The sequence below is a fragment of the Aythya fuligula genome, chromosome Z (assembly GCF_009819795.1).
Source record: "Aythya fuligula isolate bAytFul2 chromosome Z, bAytFul2.pri, whole genome shotgun sequence".
In the NCBI taxonomy this organism is placed as follows: domain Eukaryota; kingdom Metazoa; phylum Chordata; class Aves; order Anseriformes; family Anatidae; genus Aythya; species Aythya fuligula.
In genome coordinates this window covers 9,397,592-9,418,470 of record NC_045593.1, presented here as the reverse complement: position 1 = coordinate 9,418,470, position 20,879 = coordinate 9,397,592, and the positions used below count along the sequence as shown (strand labels likewise).

Here is a 20,879-nt window from a genome sequence, read left to right as displayed (position 1 = left end):
GGGTCCCGCTGGGGACGGGATGGGGTCGCTGGGATTTGGGGGATCCCGGTGGGGAAAGGGGGTCCCCCCCTCGCTCTCCAGCGGTAGGACGCGGTGCCCCCTGGGGGGGGGGAAAGGGGGGAAAAAGGGGGGCTGGGGGTGGGATTATGGGGGTCCTGGGAAGACGCGGTCGCGGGTGGGAGCGGGGCGGGGGTCCCCGCACGGAGCCGTCTCGGGAGGGACCCCCAAAAGGGGGGTGGGGGGGTGCGGGGAGGGGTCCCGGTGGCTTCGCCCCCTCCCCAAACCGCGCAGCGCCGGCTCCTTCAACTTTTGGTGCACGGCCCACGGGGTGGCTGGTGGGGGGGGGGGTGGGGGGAGAGAGAGAGAGGGAGGGTGGGGGTGCTTCCTCCCTTCCCTCCTCCTCCTCCTCTTTCCTCCTCCTCCTCCTCCTCGTCCTCTGAGGCCGTGCCCTGTGCCCGCAGCCGGCCGCCCCACCGCGGGGGTCCGGGCCGCCGGGGGGGCTGCGGCTGGCGGCGGTGATGGAGAGCCTGCAGCGGCAGCAGGCGGCCCGCCTGGCCCGCAGCCCCGACGGCCCGGCCCGACGACCCCCGGCCGAGCCCGCTCCGGCCCCCGGCCCCGCTCCGCCGCCCCCCGCCGCCCCCCGCCGCCGCCCGGCCCCCGGCCCCGCTCCGCCGCCCCCCGCCACCGGGCAGAAGGAGGAGGAGGAGGAGGAGAAAGAGGAGGAGGAGGAAGAGGAGGAGGAGGAAGGGGAGCCCCGGGACCCGCCGCCCGCCCCGCATCACGAGTGGACCTACGAGGAGCAGTTCAAGCAGGTAAGCAGCGCCCGGCGCCACGACCCCCCAAACTGGCGTCCCCGCTGCCCCCTACCCCGATCCCCATCCTGCCCCGAGGGGACATCCCCCACACCCCCCTCGTTCCCCCAGACATCATCTCCGTGCCGCCCGAAACGGGACACCCCCCCAAATCCCCTTCCACTGCCCCCAAACTGCATCCCAGGCAGCCCGTGCGCCCCAGCACCCCCATCCCACCCCAAATTCTCTGCACCGCCCCTGTCCTTCATCCCACCCCAACAGGCATCCTCTTGTGCTCTCCATCTCCCCCCACCCTAAACCCTGTCGCACCCTGTCCCTGTCCCCCACCTGCCTGCCCCCAGGTCCCCGCGCTCGCCTCTGGCCCCGTGGGGCTGGGAGGATGCCCTGGGGCACAACGGGGTGCCCAGCATCCAGGCACCTCCCCATGCCCACCCTGACTCATGGCAAGCTCTGTCCCCTGGGGTAAAACAGGGTGTCCCCTGTCCCTACAGGCTTTGAAAGGTCCCCAGGCAGAGATGGAGGGGGCAGCGGGGGCAGGTGGAGCAGCACCCCCAGGGACAGCCTTGGTTTCGAGACAGGATTCGGCTTTCCCCTCGTGTTTTGCTGCCAAGGGGATGTGACGAGGGTCCTGGTGCACGGTCACCCCAGGAGCTGAGCTCCCCTGTTTCTGTGAGGGCTGGGATGTGTTGTGGCTGCTGGATGCGTTCTCCGATTCATCTTATTTGGGCTTCTGATAATTCTTATATGGGCTGGCACCTTGACCCCATCCCTTTGCTCTCAGTGGGCGCAGGGGAGACCCTCGTGGCACAGACATCTCAGGGATCACTGGGCCTGTGGGGCTCGGATATAGGGCAGAGAAAAGGCCTCTGTATTTAATACCATGCCCCCTCGCATGGACACCTCCCTGCTGGGTTGTGCAAGCCCTGGTGTGCACGCCGCGGGTGCAGGGGTGCGAGCACAGGTCGCACAGCACCGCTCGGGTTTGCGCTCCCGGTGTGCTCCTTGGGGTTGTGGTGAGACGGAGCGGTGATGCTCACAGCAGGGAGGGTGCAGCGAAGGGACGGAGCGGGCAGAGATGTCCCCGTGTGTCTGCTGCAGGGCTTTTTAGGCTGGCACTGCTCAGGGGACAGCAGGACGTCCTCACATCCACCCGATGCTGCGGGGCGCGCAGGGACGGGGACACTTCCCGCGGTGCTCACCCCCAGCAGGAGGGGACGGGGACCAGACTTTCTGCCCAGACATCGCACGGCACAGCGAGGTCCCCAATTCCCCGGGACCTCAGCACCTCAGAGCCGTGGTGCCGGGGAGCCCGGCCACCTCCGGGGTGGGTGCGCTGCATAGGCTGAGTGTATCTGGGGGGGAAGTGTAACGTTACAGCCCGCTGCGCAGAAAAAGGCTGACTGTCCGGTTCCCGGGGTCAGGCAGGAGGTGGGACGCGGCTCCTCCCTCGCTCCCGGGGCCGGGGAGGCTTTGCAGAGAGAAGGCATCCCAGGCATTTCTTCTCCTTTGGTCCCACACCCTGCCCCTGGTCAGGGCAGGAGCGAAGCCGGCTGCTGCCGGGAGCAAATCGCGGTGTAAATGCGAGGGGACGGATCGAAGGGGGCTTCGGGGTGGGGGGATAAATCCTGACCAGGCTCCTGGGGTGAAGCTGGCTGCTTGCATGCTTCCTCCCTGTGCCCTGTGCGTGGATTTCCCAGCTGGGGGCTTGTCCCAGCCAGCCAGGGGACAGGGGACATGTCCCTGGTGCCCCCAGGTGCATAGGGACCAAGGGACTGATTGCTGCTGGATGGCTTATATGGGATGGGAGAATGGAAAGGAGATTTTCGTGGTGCTGCCCCATAAGGGTGGCAGTTTGGGGCAGGCTGCGGTGCCGGCTTGCCCCAGGGGCTGCGGGGTGGCTGTCACTTCTGTCCCACCCCTGTCACCTTCTTGGTGGGGGGGGGACATGTCCCCTGTCCCTCCCCAGGCTGCGGGGCTGTGTCTGGCCCAGCCTGGAGAACAGGTTGGGAAGGGACAGACGAGGGGGTGGTGGAGGTTAAAAGGCAAACTGCAGGTCGCCCGGGGGAAATACGTGGGGACATTCGCTGGGGGATGAATTTGGGGGGCCAGCAGGACCTCTGCTCTGATCTGCGTGCGTTTTGGGGCACACGTTTGCCTTGGAGGTGGCTGGCAAGAGCCCGGCGTCGCTCGCCCTCTCCTTGCTCTCTCCTTGTTGCTTTCTCCATCGGGTTTGTCCCCACGGATGCAGCTCGCGGCGGATCCCCGTGGGGAGGAAGGAGGTGGTCGCCCTGCCCCATTCCTCCTCCTCCTCCTCCCGGCGCATCTTCCACCCAGGTGCAGCAACAACAACCGCAGGGCTCCCGGGGCTGAATTAGAGGGTCTCTGGTTACACCGCAGCGGGACGGGCGCCGTGTTTGTTCCTGGCCGCGGCTGCCGGCAGATTTCTCGACCACAGAGCTGCGGGCAGGGCTCATCCCGGGGTCGGGACCACCTGCGGCGAGGGGGCTGCGGGGGGAGCGGGGCTGAAGCTCTGAGGGTCAGGGCGGTAATCCCCGGTGAGCAGCAGCCCAGAGTGAGCAGCGGGGCTCCCGGGGTGCCCGCGGGGGTGTTATGGGTGTGGATGTGAGTGTGTGGATATATAAATGTCCCTGCGGGTGTGTGCTTGTGAGCCCGTGTGTTTGTGGACCCACACGAGCACCCACGTGTGCACAGACCCCTGCGAGACCCCATGTGTGTGCGTGTATGGAGCCATATGGACCCACGGGTGTTTTGGGTGGTTTGGGGCTGGCCCCCTCGACACTTCTTTCCCCATCCTCATGTGCCCAGGGGGTGCCAGCCCCATCCCCGCTGCGGTCTGGAGGGGCCGGGAGCCTCAGCAGCCACCGCAGCCCCAGCCCCCCGACCGCAGCTCCCTGGGGCTCTGTGCTGGGGCTCCGAGGAGGAGGTGTAAAAACTAATCAAGGGTGTGAGGAGACAGGCGCTGCGTGCAGGAGGGGAGCGACAGCAGCCCCGGCTGGTGTGGGAGCTGGGGACGAGCTCATGGAGAGATGGGGACAGCAGTGTCCCCCCCCCAGCAGCACCAAGTGTGGGGAGAGGAGGGGAGCTGGGGCTGGCAGGACCCCGTGCATCCCCTCTGGGGGTCCCCACCCCACAGCTGCCCCCAGCTCTGTCCCCAGCTGCCACCCTGTAATCGGATGTCAGCGATGGGTTTGGGGGTGTGTGTCCCTTCTCCAGCTCCTGCCCCCGGTAATCCACTAATTGGGTTAATGATGGAAGCAGAGCCCCTGTGCCTGCAGCGGGGTGGGCAGGGTGAGGCAGGGAGCGGGGATTCAGCCATGGGAAGGTGGGAGCTGGCCTCACTGGGACACCCACGGGGGTGTGCAGCTGCATGGGGGTGAACCCCACGAGCCCCCCCTTCACCCCGGGGCCGGGGGCTGCCGTCCCAAGGCCGGCGCCACGAGCAAACAGTCCCTCACCTTGCCCCGAGCCGGGTTAATGTTTGCAGCAGGCAGCTCCCCAGGCAGGGACCGGCGGCGGCAGGGAGGGGGTTTTAATGGCCTGCCGGATCCGCCGTGCTATCAGCGCTGATTAAACCTGCTGCTCTATAAAGCCCCGTTAAATATTAAGCACGGAGAATGGTTTTGGGGAGGGGGCGCTGGGAACGGGCTGGGGACATCCGGCATGGGGGTGTCTGGCTGTGCCAAAGGGGTTAATGCTGAGGATGGGGACACCGGGGGGAGTGTGGCCCCTGTGGGGGCTGTGGGATCGGGGCAGAGCCCCCCCCCGTCAGCCAGCAGCATTTGCAAATGCAGCCGGCACCCGGGCAGAGCCGTCCCATAACCATTAACTTATTAACGGCGCAAGGTCAGGGGTGGCTGGTGCCCGGCGGGGAGCGAGCTACAGGATGGGGGGGACCCCAGGAGGGGGGTCCCAGAGCCCCCAGCTCCTGTGCTCGCTCTTGGGGTGCATTCAGGCCGGGTGGTGGCAGGGCTGTGGGTAAATGGAGGCACTGGTGGCTCCCCAGTCCCACTGGGACACGGGGGGCACTCGGTGTGCGTGCACCTGGCCATGCACCAGGGACACCCAGCTGGGAGGTGCAGTGATGCTCCAAAGGGGTGCGAGGTCCCCAAAAGAGCCCGAGGTCTCCAGAGGACCCCGTTGGTGCTTGGCCACCTGCAGCGTGCTGGGGGCCGGGGGGGGGGGATGTGGGGAATTGCATCTCCTGGGCTCCCTGCGTGAGCAGCAGCCGGATGGAAAAATTAGCAGGGCGGCTAATCAATGCGGTGCATATTAAGTGGCTCGGGGTTGGGGGGGACGCGAGGCAGGGGGGAGCCGAGCAGGGTTCGGGATCGATGCAGCCCGTATTAAGTGGATTAAATCCTGGTTGCTGATCTGAGCCCTGGCTGCCGGCGGGAGGTGGCAGCCGAGCGGGGGCTGCGGGGGTCCCCGCTGCGATCGCTTCCCTTGGAAGTGCTCCTCGGGGCAGCCTGGAGGGGCTTTGCACCCCTTCCTTTTGGGATCAGCTGGGCCATGGGGGGCTGGAGACCCCAGCTCCACCCCTGCAAGCCCCCCAGAGCCAGGAGAAGCGCCTCCGGGGTTAGCAAGTGTGCTAACGATGTCATTTAATTGTGGCGAGGCGGCGGGGGAGGCACGAGGTCTATTCACATCCCGTTAATAAACCGTGTTCGACCCGCTGCCCTTTAACCTGCCCGGCCAGCCCCGTTATCCCCATCCCTTAAGGAATCAAGACGTCACCATGGCGATGGGATGCTGGCAGTGAGCAGGATGCCTGGGCATGGCCAGAGCTGCACCCGTGTTGGTTTGGGGCCGAGGACACCCCAAGTGGCTGCACCGGGCTGGCACTGGGGATGCCGTGGTTTTTTGGGGGGCCAAGCCCCGCAGACGGGGTCCCCGAGGTCCGCAGAGCAGAGCAGAGCTGCGCACCGGCGGGGTATCGATCCCCGGGCTTGACAGTTTAATACTTGTGTTTATAGAGGAATATAGTTACATCGATGGCGTTAAATGAGTTACTAATTATATCAATACAAACACGATTAAAAGGGTCCTTGCTCATAGGTCACCGCAAGCAGGAGCCGCTGCTCGTGGTGCACGGTGCGGGCGTGCAGGGGGTGACCCTGGGATGGGGTGGCCCTCTAGGGGTCCACGTCCCCCCCCCGGGGTCTGTGTCCCCACCTGAGGTGTGCACCCATGCAGGGCTGTGCGTGCTCATTTGGGGTTATGCATGCTAATAGGGAGTAGGTGTACCCGTGAAAGGGTAAGCGTGCCCATCTGGGGCTGTGCGTGTCTATTTGGGGTTGTGCGTGCCGATTTGGGGCTGTGCATGCCCATTTGGGGCTGTGCATGCCCATTTGGGGCTGTGTGTGTCCATTTGGGGCTGTGTGTGTCCATTTGGGGCTGTGCATGCCCATTTGGGATTGTACATTCCTGTGTGAGGCCAGGCACATCCATACAACATTGCGTGTGCCCACATGGGGATGTGTGCTTGTAAGCTTTTTGCAAATGGGTTCGGGGCCGCGCACGCTCGTGCAGGTTGCGTGTGCACCGACGCAGGGTTGTGCACACTCGTGTGTGCCTTGGCCAGCCTGAGCGTGCTCCTGCAGGGATGTGCAGGGTGCCTTCCCCCCGGGGTGGCTGAATGTGCTCGCGTGGGGTTGTGCTCACCCTTGTGCGGGGTTGTGCACGCCTGTGGGAAAGGAATTCGCAGGTGGCTCCGCGCAGCTTCACATGTCCCTGAATTAGAGATAATGGGGAAACGAGCGGTAGAAGCAAAAACTTAGAGCGAGGCTGAGATAAAGTAAATTGGCTGCAGTGTTCAGGATGAGCTTTGGGCAGTGGCCAATTGCTGGCTGGTTCGAGGCGCGTGTCTGGGGGTCTCTAACCCACTGTGTGACAGATCCGGGCACGTGGGACTACAGGGAAAGTAGATGTAGTAGTGAGAAAGGGCAATAGACGTTCAAGAGCCATCAGGAGTCCGTGTCTTGCATCCCTTCACAAGCCCATAAAGGGCTGTGCATGCTCCTGCAGGACTGTGTATGCCTGCGTGGGGCTGTGCGTCCCCATCTGTGGTAGCGTGCACCTGTATGGGGTTGTGCGTGGCCCTGTGGGGTTGTGCTCTGCTGCTCCAGTGGCTGGTCCCCAAAGGAGGCTGGGGGGGCACTGCAGTGCCCACCTGCAAGAGGAGGAGGAGGGTGAGTGGCAGGTGATGAAGATGGCACCTTTCTTGGGGCTGGGGGTGTCTGGGGGGACCCTCTTTGCCTGCAGGCCACTCCCATGCCACCCCTGAGCACCCACAGTGCCTGGATCCTATACCCTGCTTTGCCTGGGACCCAGCCCACCCGCCAGCAGCAGAAATCCCCCAAACCCACCTCCTCTCCGGCCTGAGCATCCCCAAATCTCACAGGACACCCAGCGCATCCCCACGCGCCCGAGGGCCGTGCCAGCACATCCCCTGCTCCTCACTCATTTCTCGTCTCCTCTTAAAAGCCAACCTTTGCTCCCTGCTTGATGTAATGTGTTTTTGTGTCTCGCTGCCCCGCAGATAAAAGGTTAGAGGTTAATATATGGTGGAGAAGAGGTCCCGGTGCTTGGAGGTCACACCTGTTTGGGGGCTGCGGGCGCACGGTGGTGGGGAGCACGCCTGGGCTTTGTGGGAGCAGAAATACAGTGGGGGTCTTGCTGGACACCCCCACTGGGAGACCCCTGGGAAGGTCTTGGCTTGATGTCCCGCAGCAGGAGGGATGGTAGGGGCTGGGCTGGTGGCCAGGCAGGGAAACGTGGGCTCCCAGGGCGCTGCTCCCAGCGTGAGCTTCAGCAGGGGATGGGGAGGAGGGTGACAGGGACAGGGAGCTCGTGGGGAGGAAGGGACAGCAGCAGAGCACCACGGAGCACTCGAAAACGGTGCTGAGGGCTGTGCAGAAGTGTCTGCCCGGCGATGGGAACAGAGAGCAGAGTCACATCCCACATCCCCACATCCTCACATTCCCATCTTCTCACGTCCCCATGTCCTCACGTCCCTGTGTCCCCTTGTCCCCATGTCCCCGTGTCCTCTTGTCCTCATGTCCTCACATCCCCATCCCCACGTCCCTGTGTCCCCGCACCCCCACATCCTCACATCTCCCTTTATCTGCCCGTGAATTATGTGCCCTGTGGAGGGGGGGCCTCCCCTCCTATTGGTTTTTAACGGCCTTTCCCAGCACAATTGTTTTTTAAACGACTCTATTTTGTGCCTGACTTTGTTTTCCAGCTTGCATTTCTTTGTATATGTTTTGGAAATCCATTCTGGACTGCTGAGTTTTGTTTCTTTTCAATGGCTTTAAATTCTTGCCGGGCTCGCTGGGAGGAATCGGTGTCTATAGCGCCTTCGATTGGTGCTAATTTTTCCTTCATGTGCTCTGACTTTTACTGCTGGGCCATCGATCTGGCGGTCTCCAATTTGTCATGGTCACCGAGGCGCTGTGCTGGAATCAGCCGAGCCCCGGCTGCGAGCGCGGCGCAGCCGCATCCTGCCCTGCCACGGGGCTCCGCGCCTCCAGGAAAGGGAAACTGAGGCACGGAGGCAGCCAGGGTGCGGGGCAGGTGGGGAGCCCACGGCAGATCCGAGCCCGTGGATGTGTCGGGGAATCATTTTGGGGAGAGCTGGGGGGATTAAACGGGTGATGCCAGGTGCCAGCAGGGTCCCTGTCCCCGGCACTGTCCCCTGCCATCCCCCTGCCTACGTGCCGGCGGTGCTGACACCTTTCCTTCCCCAGCTCTACGAACTGGACGAGGACCCGAAACGCAAGGAGTTCCTGGATGACCTCTTCAGCTTCATGCAGAAGAGAGGTAAAGGTGGGTGGCTCGGGTGGGTGCCCCCCAGCCACCGGTTTGGGGCTCATCTCTGCGAGCTGCACCCCACCAGGCTGGCCGAGCTGGCCACTGGCACGCACGTGGGGCTCAGCTCTGCCTCCATGCCCCGCATCTCCTGCACCCTGCACCCCACATCCCTCAAATCCACGCTTACACACACCCTCCTAGCAGGGTGCTGCCAGCCGGAGGGGCTGGGACCCCGAATTTGGGCTGGTGGTGGTGCCCCGTGCTGATGCCCACCAGCAGTGCCCACCGGAGAGGCGCGGTAGGGCTGCAGCAGAGCCCTTTGGCGAAGTCCGTTAGCAAAACCCATTAATTACGCCCATTAGCCATGCCCAGCAGTGTCACCCAGCAGGGATGCCCGCTTGCAGTGCCTTACAGCGATGCCTGGTGGCGATGCCAATTAACAACGCCCGTTAGCAGCGCCCATGAGCAACCCCCATTAGCGATGCCAATTTTTGGGTGCTCAGAGCCATACCCGAGCGCTGCCAGGGGGCTGCAGGAGCAGCGCGGGGGCCCAGGGGTTAAGAGCCCTCCAGCCCACCCGGCCCCATCGGAAATCTTTGCTATCGGCACGGGGACGAGCCAGCTCCCGGGGACTCGATAAATGCTTTAACCTTCGCCCTCCCCATCCGGGCCCGCGACAATTAAAAGTTGCCGAGCGCGGGCGCGCGGCCGGCTGTATTAATTAGAGCCTTTTGCCGGTGTGTGGATTAATGAACACGCCGCTCGATAGCCAGTAAACCCCAGGCAGAGGTTAATGCCGAGCTAATTAACGGGGGAAGGCTTGCGGAGGGGGGCTGGAGCTGGCTGTGTGTGGGGCGAGGGCGGCTGGGAAGGGGCGGTCGGCCCCGAGCCTGCTTTTGGGAGTGTCAGTGAGGGTGGGTGCCCACCCGCGGGGCAGCAGCACCCGGCTTTTGGGGGGCTGAGACCCCACAAATTTGTGCCATGTGGGGCTGCCGTGGCCATGGGGCTCCCAGCAGAGCGTGGCTGGAGGTGGACGGGGTCTGGGTGCTGCCCCGTGGGCTGTGGGTGCCCCCCAGCTGTGGGGCAGGTTGGGGGGAGCCGGGGGAGCACTGGCACTGCCCGACCCTCATCTCCCCCCCTCAGCATCCATCGGGGCCACAAGATTCATGGGCTGCTCAGCAGCTTCATTATCTCTCTCTCCAGAGCTAATTAACTCCCTCACCATTGGGGCCGGGGCTAATTAAGCGAGCTGCCTGGCGGTGCGGGGAGGAAGGAGGGAGCCCGATGCTCCCCAGTCCCGCTCCTGTCCCCTCCCCGGGCCAGGTGACATCTCGGGGTGACCCCGGGGGGGTACAGCGGGTGGAGCTGGGTGCTGCAGCTCCGGGGACGGGCAAGGGGGGCACCCCCAGAGCTGGGTGCTGCCGAGAGCCGCTGTGGGTGCCCCTGTGGCACCCAGGGGCTCACGGGCAGGGGGCTGCATCCCCAGGGTGGCAGCAGGTGAGGGATGGATGGCGAGCCCTAGGAAGGGGCTGCGCATCCCCCCACGCTTGCACCCTCCCCGTCCCCACGCCGAGCCGAGGGCCCTGCCGATAACGTGGCATCATTAATCAATCCCGGAGCTAATTGCAGCGGCACAATGGCCCCGCCACCTCCACGGGCTTTTGTGCCGCGCACCCCGGCCGCTGCCGGGGCCATCACTCTGCGGGACGCAGACAGGTCCCTTTGTCAGCGGGACGGGCACCGGCCGCCCGCTCCGTGCGGCCCCGAGATTAATTGCCAGCAGCTTTCATTAGCCACCGCGGCCAGGGAGGGGGGAGAGAAGAAGTCCGGAGGGTATCGATCTGGCTCTGGGACCCACAAACTCATTCGCAGCTTTGGGGGTGATGGGGAGACCCCCGAATGGGAGCGATGGGGCTGGTGCTGAGCAGGGCTGGTGAGGGACCGCCAGCAGATATCAAGTCGATATCTCTGCTTTCTTCCCAGGAGGAAAAACTCCTCTCCCCCTTTCTGATCTAGCAAACAACACAGGCACACACACACACACACAAAAAAAAAAAAAAAAGTTAAATGAACTCAGTAAAGGAATAAAAAGAGCTCATTTTTCAGGCTTATGCGAAGAAGCCGAGCCAATATCGGGGCCATAAATTAGGGATGCTGGAGGACGGCGGTGAGTGACGGCTTCGTTTGAGGGGCGAAGCGCGGCCGTGACAGCCTCCCCTGGCGAAATGGATGGGTTTCCGATACCACCCGCACCCCGGCAGGGAATAAATACAGGGCGGGGTGGGACAGGAGGGGACGGGACGGGATGCTCATCCCTCCTCTGCCCTGCTGCAGCCCTGCCTGCCTGCCTGAAGCACTGCCCCCAGGCACCGCAGGGCTATTTTTGGGGTGCTGGGGAGGTGGGGAGGGGGCTCTGACAGCTCTGGGGACAGCCAGTGCCTGCGGTGGCCGTGGGGACAAGGTGGGGGCCGTGTCCCCAGAGGGTGAGGGTCCCCGTGGGCTCACCCCTCACCCTTTTCTCTCCCGACTCGCCCGGCCCGAAGGGACGCCCGTGAACCGCATCCCCATCATGGCCAAGCAAGTGCTGGACCTCTACACGCTGTACCGGCTGGTGACGGACAAGGGCGGGCTGGTGGAAGTCATCAACAAGAAGATCTGGCGGGAGATCACCAAGGGCCTCAACCTACCTACCTCCATCACCAGCGCTGCCTTCACCCTCCGCACACAGTGAGCACCCAGGGTGTCCCCCAAGGGGGGACAGAGCGCTCCCACCGTGCCCGGGTGCTGTCCCCAGCCCGGTCCCTGCTCGTTTTGGGGCTGTCTGGGAGGTGCTCGGTGCTGGCTGTGATCCCGGCTGCCTTCCCCACGCAGATACATGAAGTACCTGTACCCCTACGAATGCGAGAAGCGGGCGCTCAGCTCGCCCGGGGAGCTGCAGGCTGCCATCGACAGCAACCGGCGGGAGGGACGGAGGCAGACGTTCGGCGCCGCGCTCTTCAACTACTCGCCCGCCGGCACCCCGACCCTGCTGGGCTCCCCCAAAATGCCCCTGCCGGCCCTCAGCATCTCCACGCACAGCTGCGGCCAGATGGGCCAAGCGCACGGCGTGAAGAAAGGTGGGTGAGGACCACGGCTGCCCCGCCTCGGGCATCCCCACCGGGGATGCTGCTTCTCCCAGGTGGGAAAAAAAAAAGAACGATTTTGTTCTTTTGGTCCCCTCTGGGGTGACAGGGGACGGCTGTGGAGCTGGGCCCAAGCCCCGATGTGGAGCTGGCAGCCCCTTCTCCGTGCCCACCCTGCTCTGTGGTGCGGGGACGGCGAGGTGGGGCGGCGAGGATGGGGTCTGTCTGAGCTCTCCCCGTGTTTGCAGAGGACGGCGCGGTGCCGGGGCGCATCGCCATCCCGGTGGGGCTGGCCGGACACCACCTGGCCGCGGCGCAGGCGGCAGCAGCGGCCTCGCAGGCGGCGGTGCTGGAGCAGCTGCGGGAGAAGCTGGAGACGGGGGAGCCCCCGGAGAAGAAGGTGGCCCTGACGGCGGAGGAGCAGCAGCGGCTGATGCAGCAGGCTCTGCAGCACAACCTCCTGGCCGTGGCCTCGCAGTTCCCCATGAACATCAAGGTCTCCAACCGAGGTAGCGCCCTGCAGCCCCCTACCCTGACACCCTTGTGGGGGGGAACGCGGCTGCCCGGGGAGGACGGGGCCCCGTGGCTCCCTCCGGCAGGTCGCTTCTGTTTCTTCTGGTGCTCATATTGGTCTTTCCTTCCCCCAGATGACAGACAGGAGACCGCATTGAACCTGTCCACCAACGGCATTAGCAGTATCAACATGTCAATAGAAATAAATGGAGTTGTCTACACAGGTAAATAGAAGGGCCGCTTGCCCCGTGTAATTGCGGCCGGGAAATCCAATAACTTATAGCCACTGCCTGGCCAGCAAGTCCTTCCTTCAATCTGATGTCTTTACTATAAAATCCATCGTAATGAAGTGGCAGGGCCTGGGGAGAGGGGGCAGGAAAAGGAGGGGGGCAGCCAGGCCAGCAGCTGTCCCCCAGGAGGGGCTGGCAGCGAATGGCCAAATTGTGGGACAGACGGACAGCAGACGGACAGACTTGGGCTGAGAGGAGCTAAAAGCCCCCCCAGTTAAAGCAGACAGCTTTTCCTCCAGCAGATAAATATTTAACGAGCCAGAAAGGTCAGGGCTCAGCAGCACGCGAGGCCACCAGCCACAGGGTCCCGGGCCACCTCGGCGGGCTGTGTAAGGCAACAAGGGGATGGGTGGCAGCACAGGGAGACACCGAGGGCAATGGGGTTTGAAGCCCCCGGGGGTGCCAGTCCCTAACCCCATTTCTCTCACTCCCCAGGCGTCCTGTTTGCCCGCCGGCCCGCAGCCCCGCCGGCCCCCGGTGGAGGGAGCACCCAGAGCCGGCTGAACCCCACGGCCACCCCGAACCCACCGCCGCCGGCCCCCTCGCACAGCCACACTCCTGCCAGTGCCAAGCCGTAGGGGCGACGCTCCCCGAAGCACACGGGGTCCCTGGAGAGGGGTTGGGGGGGGCTGAACCCCCAGCCGGGGGGCAGGGATGTGCCCAGAGGAGTTTGGGGATATTGGGTGGCTCCTGGTGCTGAGCAGGGCTGTGGCCGTGCAAAGCCACGAGCACCCACGGGGCCCTTTTGTCCCTCTCCCCCACATGTGGGGCCCCCTACCCGCATGCACCCCCAAAACACGCCTTCTGTGACCCCCCCCCCACCCCCAAACAGCTCCTGCTGGCCTGGGCTCCCCTGCACTCTGCAGCCCCTCTGGGCACCTCGATGCACTCACCACATCCCCCGTACACGCCTCAATGCACTCTGCAGCCCCTATACTCACCTCGAAGCACACGCTGTCCCCCCCACACTGGCACACGTGGCATCCCCTGTACACCCTACACACACCTCATTGCACGCTGTGTTCCCTGTACACGCTGGCAATGCACGCACTGCATCCCCCCCACACACTGCCCCCACCCCACACATCACACCGTGTCCCCTACACACACCCTACACCCCTGTGCACACTCACTGCAATCACTGCAGACCCTTTATTTGCACCCCCCCAACCTTGCCCCCTGCTCTGTGCCACCCCAGGATCACCCCTCGGGTGTGTGTGGGATCACACTGGAGGACAAATACTGGGGAAACTGGTGGGACTGGTGGGGAGGGAGGGGGGACTATTCGGATGGGGATATGGGGGGGCTTACACACTGGGAGGGGTTTGCTGGAGGGCAGGGTGGGGAGGCCCAGCAGTGCCCCCAACCAAAGCCCACCCAGATGCTGGGGTCCCCAAGGGAATTAGAGGGTGGGTGGGCAGTGGGATTGGGGGGGAGGGCGGGGGGCTCCAAACTACCTCGTTGGGGCGGGGGGGTGGGCACCTCCTCCACCCGCCCGCACCCTTGGGTGCCAAAGCAGGCGAGCGCGGGGCGACGCTCACCTCTACCTCAGCGGGGGCCGGGGATCGGTGCCCCCACCCCGCGGCAGCGCGGCTCTGTGTAACTATTAAAGGAACTGAACTGCAGGACCGAGCCGGGGATGAGGGCGACACAGTGCCGTGGGGTGCGGATGTCAGGGTTGTGTGGGTGTGACACGGCTCAGCCCCAGCACACGGCTCCTGCAGCCCGCTGAGGGGATGAGAGTGGGATCGATGCAGCATTAATTGGGGTTTCACGTCCCCTGTCACTGCCGGGCAGCACCGGCCACGGTGCTCATCGAGCGCCAGGGCCCCAGGGGGCCGGCAGGGTGCAGTTGGTCCCGCGTCCCCCCTCGTTACGCAGCTCAGGGGGCGATGTGCGAAGCCACGCTCCCCGGGGGGCTCGGGGACACAGCTGCTGTCACCTGAGTAACCAGCCCGGATCGATGCCCGCTCCCCGCGTCCCGCAGGGACTGTAATTGAGCGGGAGGGAGGAGATGGAGGGGTGCTGGGATGGAGCCGGGCTGGCAGGAGGAGCGCTGGGCTGCAGGCAGGTGGCCGTGGCATCGCTGTGCCACCACCGAGATGGGGACGGGGATGGAGGCCCCTTCTGAGCCCCCAGGAGCAGGGGCGGATTCGCTGCACACCATGCTGGGCTGCACAAAGCCATTGCGGTGGCTTCAGGCTCATCCTGTGACCCCACAGCCCCAGTGCCCAAGCCCCAGGAACACCTGAATTCTTCCCCCTTTTGGGGTGGGTTATCAGACCCTGTAGCCCGGGGATTTTGGGCATTCCTGCACACCACCTGCCCTGCTGCACGGGCTGCAGGAGTGTTGGTCCCCTCTAAACACAGCCCAGCGCTGTGTGCACAGCCCCCAGCCCCTGCTGCAGCCCCCAGACACTCCTGCTAACGAGGCCGCTTCTAATTGTCGCCTTTGTGGAACAAAGCGCAGCTCTTCCCTCTGAAGATGCCTCTCCCACAGCCCAGCTATCGATCCCTGGGAAGAAAGGCAGAGCGCACGGGGCCTCAGCCTGCTCCTCCAAGGAGATTTTGGGGTCACAGCGCTGCTGGGGCCATCCCACAGCTCCCCCCTACAGCCTGGTGGCCCCGTACAGATGCTCCCTGTAGGAGCACATGTAGACGGACCAAGGTTTCTTGGGGCACAGCGGGTTTTGCTCTCAGCAAGGGGCACGGGAAGGTCCCCAAAGCCATCCAGCTGATGAGGCGCTCACTGTTAGCAGACGGGTTTGAGCTGGGAGCCCAGCCTGGCATTAAATGGTGCCAATTGTGGTCTCCCAGCACGACACCCAGCGGGGCACACCTCAGGGTGCTGCGGGGGCCCCCAGGCTTCTCCTCTTGACCCCAGAAGGTGCCTGGGCTGCGTCGCCTGCCATGAACTCATCGAATCCCTATGAGGGACCCCAATAACCGAGTGCTGGCAGCCACCACTTCCACCGGCCCTGTGGGTCGATAGCGGGAAGGTGAGGGCGATGGGGGGCCGGGGGCAGCCCTGCGGCAGCCCCCCGCCCTTCACAGCCCCATCTTCCCCCCCTTCCACGCTGCCGAGCGCCTCTCGCCCGCAGCAAGGAGGCAGCGATCGACCTCCCTTGAAGGCAGAGCCTCCCTCTGCAGTGCAAATCAGCATCGAGCGGCCCCGGCTGCCCGCAGGGGGGCTGCGAGCCCCCAAAACTCCACAGCTCTGCTCCCCCCCCACCATCCCCCGCCATAAGGCCGCCATTAAGGCCCGCCCGTTGCCATGGCAACGGCATCCGCCTAGCGACGCGCCGCCATGGCAACCGGACCGGAAGCGGACGTGCCAGAAAGCGGAAGAGAAGGCCGGGCTGCTTCCGGGCCGGGCGAGAAGATGGCGGCGGGGACGGTGGCGCTGGAGCGGCTGCGGTGGCGGCTGGAGGAGCTGGAGCAGCGCCTCGGCGGCGGCGCCTGCGAGCCTCGTAAGGTGCTGGGCCCCGCTCTGTCCCCTCCGGTTTTGTTTTTATTGCCCCCCGCCCATACCCCTTAGCCTTCCGCTGGCGGCAGGTAACGGGCCCGCCCCCTCCCTGTGCGCCCCCGCAGGTGGCGGACGAGCTGGTGAAGGTGCAGGTGGCGCTGAGCAACATCGCCGGCAAGAGGGAGCGCGTCAAGATCCTGTTCAAGAAGAGTGAGTGCTCCGGGAGGGGTCCGAGGCAGCTTGCGGGGCGTGCCTTGACCCCAAAATCCCTTCCTCGGACCCCAAAATCCCCTCCTCGGACCCCAAAATCCCCGTTTCGGTGCTCCCCAGATCCCAGAAGTCCCCCCCTCGGTGCCTCTGTGCTGTTGTTTGGTCCCCAGGTCACCCAGCAGGGGGTCGTCCTGTTTGTGCCTCTTCCCCAGAGCTGCTGAGGTGGGGAGCGGGCTCCTTCGGTCTGGAACAGTGCACAGCTGTGTGCTCTGCCTGAAATACAGCTCTTGAAGGGGAGTTTTGCGTGTTCAGGCTAGCCACGCCCTTGTGTCTGTTGCTGTTGTGTATGCTGGGGGTGGTGAGGAGCATGTACCACCACCTGTGGCCACATCTGAGGAGCCTTCTCCAAACCAGGGAGCATCAGCTGCAGGCACTAGAGCCGTGCTTTGCCTCGTAAAGCCTCCTTGTGGCTGAGCTTCATGGCCCAGTAATGCAGAAGCAACATCAGGAGTGTTGGTGTGGTCCAAGGTTGCGGTGACTGTTGAGTGTGAACATACAATCTGTGTACCTGTAAAGGACTTTAGGGATCAGGATGGAGGGCAGTTCTCTGGTTTTATTTCAAGGTTAGGAAGAGGCAGATTTCATTCACCTCTAGTGTCATTGCCAAACGAAAAGCTCAGTGTTGGAGGTGTCTGTAACAAAGCAGTTATTTCATTTGACTCGTTCGTAAGTTCTCAGTTGTAGCCTTCTAAAGTCAGCTGTTTTCAAGTGTTGCAGAAACCCCTGAATCTGAGCAAAAGCAACCTTAAATGGGCAGGTTTGTTCCATAGCCCAGTGGGAAGTGCACTTGTCAAAGTGATAACATTTCTCCTACTTGCCTTAAAACATATTCTTTCTTCTAGTCGAAGATGTAATAAAATACCTTGACCCGCAGTACATTGACAGGATGGCTGTTCCAGACACCATGAAGCAGCAGTTCATCTTGGCAGGTACAGCATGACATGAGAAGGAACGGGTTTTTAGCACTGCAAAAGCTGTATTTTAATCAGGTTGATTGGGATGGAGTTATTTTTTTGCTTAGTCATAAACATTTGGAAGGATATCCTCTGTAGAGCTACCTGAAATGCGACTTATACAAGGATAGCCATCACCCTCAGTGCTCCATTGTGCATGTCTGTGCTGTAGTTTTATCAGTTCTGGTCCTAGCATTGATTGGTTTAACCGTAAATTAATAAAAGGTTGAAAAGAAACTGGAGCTTGAACAGTTTTCGTTACTCTACTTCCCATATTCTGAGGCCTGTCAAAAAAACAGAGTTTTGGATGTACATGAAACACCTTCTGGTGTTGTCCTCTTTTGCTTCCAAAGAACTTGGTTCAGCCTTGTTCTGGTATAGTCTGGGAATGAAACCTGGTGGAGATTCTCCTGACTTAAGTTACTGTGAATGAGAATCCAGGGGTGAGCGTCACAAAAGGCTAAATAAAATTACAAAAAAAAAATCTTTTTTGTACAGCTGGGTCAGCTGGAACAGAGGAGCTGGAATACAAGTGTTCCAGCTGACGATCAGGGACAAGCCCCTCTGTGAGGTGGGGGCTAAGACACTGCTCTGGCTTTTCCTGATGTTCCTTCTTGTCTCTCCCTGGTCAGAGGAGCAGGTCATTCCTTACCGAGCAGACCTCTTGGAGCAGGTGAAGAACCTCCAGCCCATCTTAGACAGTGCCTCCATCCAAGGTACGCCTGTTCCTCCGCAAGTTTGAGCTGCACGTGCCACCCCCAAGCTTTTGCCTGTGCTGTGACTTCTGCTGTGCCTTGTCCCTGGAGAAGGAATGCTCCTTGTCTTGGTAACTTACCCCACGTGATGCAAAACAAACAAAATGGATTTCTGTTCTGTGCTTCCAGCGGTTCCTGACCACGCAGCGAAACTGCAGCGACTCTCCCAGATCCAGATGCAGCAGCAGGTAGCGTGAGTGCTTGAGGCAGCCTTGACTAGCAGGGAGAAGGAACCATGTGTTGGTAACTGCACTGATGCCCCTGTATCTGCAGTTGTCTGAATTGCCTTTTATACTGCTTACTTTCATTTGTCCAGGGTATTCGTGCTGCAATTTTAAAGAGGTTTAAGCGCATTGCAGGGGGAGAGCTAGCCGGGATTTCTGGTAACTGAGTCTGAATTGGAAAAAATCTTTGCCTACAATAGGCCTACTCAAAACAAAGGCTTGAATGCAATACATTGCAGTGGTTTTAACCAACTCCTGTTCCCTCTTTCAGTGGGACACTGAAGTGGTGCACTTCTTCAGTCTCTGGAGGGGTTTTGATACTACCACGTTGTCTCTTTGCCCTTTCCTTCCCCATTTGAGCACTCCATGAGGTGGCAATGAGTAGCCTGGGCATTGCCCAATGCCTCCTTTCAGTGTCTCCCTGTGGGTTTTCATTCTGAGGCAAGCTGAGGATGCTGAGCAAAGGTAGACAGATGGCAAGCACAGCTTCTTTGGCACTTCCCAAATACGGGTGTTTCTTTGTAACCTTCCTCTTGTCTGCTGAAATGCTTTCAGCTGCACTGAGCAGCCATGGCCTGAGCTTTAGTCCCAGTATTGGCCCTGTACTGCCAGGGGCTGGAAGGACTGATGTCTTTTAATTTATTTACTGCTGACTTGCTGGGGCTCTCTTCTTTGCAGGATCAGTGCAAGCAGTTTTCTGACGGTGTCAAGGCGCTCCTCGAAGACTACAACAAAACGGTATCCTTCTTGCTGGTGCTCTGGGCCTGACAGAACCGAACTGTTGCCTGTCTCCTGGCCCACCTTACCCCGTCAGATGTTGGAAGCAGGCAATCCCCAGCCCCAGGCTTAATGGCCGGTGCCCTTTCTGGTGTGGTGGTGCTTGTGTCCCTGTCGTGCTGTAGAAAGCCCTTTGAGATGCAGCCTGTGCATTGTTCAGAAGTTGTTCAGGACTGCCATTAACGTGTGGCGCTGTGTGGTGGCTCCAGGCCTTGTCATTTTGTCTGAGTAGGTTTTGTACAGCCTAGTTTCCCATACCCTGTTGTGTTTTTTTTTTTTTTTTTTTTTGTCTCCAAAGGAATCAGGATTGTAATGGTGCGCTCAGGCCGCCAGGGGTTCTTGGGTTGTACTCTGTGGTTTCCTCCCTGAAGTTTCCACGTCTCTTTCCTTAAGAGCATTGTCCAGACCCTGCTTCTGTCCAAGCAGTTCGTCCAGTGGAATGAGATACTGATGCAGCTGGAAGCAGCCAAGGAAGCGAAACCTGTGGCAGAGTGATGGCAGAGCCGGGAGTGCAGAGAACTGCAGCCGGGGCCTTGGGATTCTGCTGGCCTTGGGTCAGTCAGGAGATGCTGCAGCACGGCCTGCACTCTCTTGTCTCAGCATCTTCCCGCTCTGTGAATGTGCTGCGAGTGACACCGCAGGCTCCTGGGGGCACCCTGGCCTTGCAGCTGCACTGCGGTCACCCTGAATGAAAGCCACGCTCCTGCTGTTCTGTAATACGCCACTGTTTGATCTTGCACTTCCTTATGTCTTGGTTTGTAACGTATTTAAAAATCCCTTCCTGCTGTTCCTGTGGACCGTAATAAAGCCCTGAAACACAACCTGCCTTGCCTCTGCTGGGTGCAGCCACGGCACAGACTGTGGCCAGGCTCAGGAGGGGAGATGTGCGTACTGCCCGTCCTTGATACTCCATGAGGAAATGTTACACCTCTGCATCAGAGGGAAGTGGTCAGCAGCAAGGTGGGTGAGCCCTGGAGACTGAGGCCCCGTCCACCACGTTAGGGTGGCTTTCCCTAAGCAGTGACTGGCACAGACATCTGCAGGGCGTGGCTGCTCACAGCCTATCTCTATCCCGTCACTAATTCATTGAGAATACATCATGTCTATAAATACATGTATATAGAACCCTATAATAAATAAGAAATAATAACTAAAACAAACAAAACAATAAAATCACAAACTGTTTCTCCCACTTCCAGGGAGTGCTGCCTGGAATCACAGAATCACAGAATTTTCTAGGTTGGAAGAGACCTCAAGGTCATCGAGTCCAACCTCCAACCTAACGCTAACAGCCCTCCACTAAACCATATCCCTAAGCTCTACATCTAAACGTCTTTTGAACACTTCCAGGGATGGTGACTCCACCACTTCCCTGGGCAGCCTGTTCCAATGCCTAACAACCCTTTCAGTGAAGAAGTTCTTCCTAACATCTAACCTAAAACTCCCCTGGCTCAACTTAAGCCCATTCCCCCTCGTCCTGTCACCAGGCACGTGGGAGAACAGGCCAACCCCCACCTCGCTACAGCCTCCCTTGAGGTACCTAAAAAGAGCGATAAGGTCGCCCCTGAGCCTCCTCTTCTCCAGGCTGAACAAGCCCAGCTCCCTCAGCCGCTCCTCGTAGGACTTGTTCTCCAGGCCCCTCACCAGCTTCGTCGCCCTTCTCTGCACCCGCTCAAGCACCTCCATGTCCTTCTTGTAGCGAGGGGCCCAAAACTGAACACAGTACTCGAGGTGCGGCCTCACCAGAGCTGAGTACAGGGGGACGATCACCTCCCTAGCCCTGCTGGTCACGCTGTTCCTGATACAAGCCAGGATGCCGTTGGCCTTCTTGGCCACCTGAGCACACTGGTGGCTCATATTCAGC

The 20,879-nt window shown here is 61.5% G+C and overlaps 2 protein-coding genes across 2 annotated transcripts; both read left to right on the top strand.

Annotated features, from left to right (window-relative positions):
• Positions 1-518: 518 nt before the first annotated feature.
• Positions 519-13,148, top strand: ARID3C (AT-rich interaction domain 3C). The gene is made up of 7 exons (XM_032205525.1): positions 519-812; positions 8,582-8,654; positions 11,189-11,372; positions 11,517-11,761; positions 12,016-12,276; positions 12,415-12,504; positions 13,006-13,148. The coding sequence occupies exons 1-7, from the start codon at positions 519-521 to the stop codon at positions 13,146-13,148; spliced, it is 1,290 nt and encodes a 429-aa protein (XP_032061416.1).
• Positions 13,149-15,917: 2,769 nt separating this feature from the next.
• Positions 15,918-19,836, top strand: DCTN3 (dynactin subunit 3). The gene is made up of 7 exons (XM_032205791.1): positions 15,918-16,045; positions 16,162-16,246; positions 17,149-17,235; positions 17,892-17,975; positions 18,144-18,202; positions 18,917-18,976; positions 19,421-19,836. Exons 1-7 carry the CDS (start codon positions 15,953-15,955, stop codon positions 19,508-19,510), a joined length of 558 nt encoding a protein of 185 aa, XP_032061682.1. The 5' UTR covers positions 15,918-15,952; the 3' UTR covers positions 19,511-19,836.
• Positions 19,837-20,879: the final 1,043 nt, after the last annotated feature.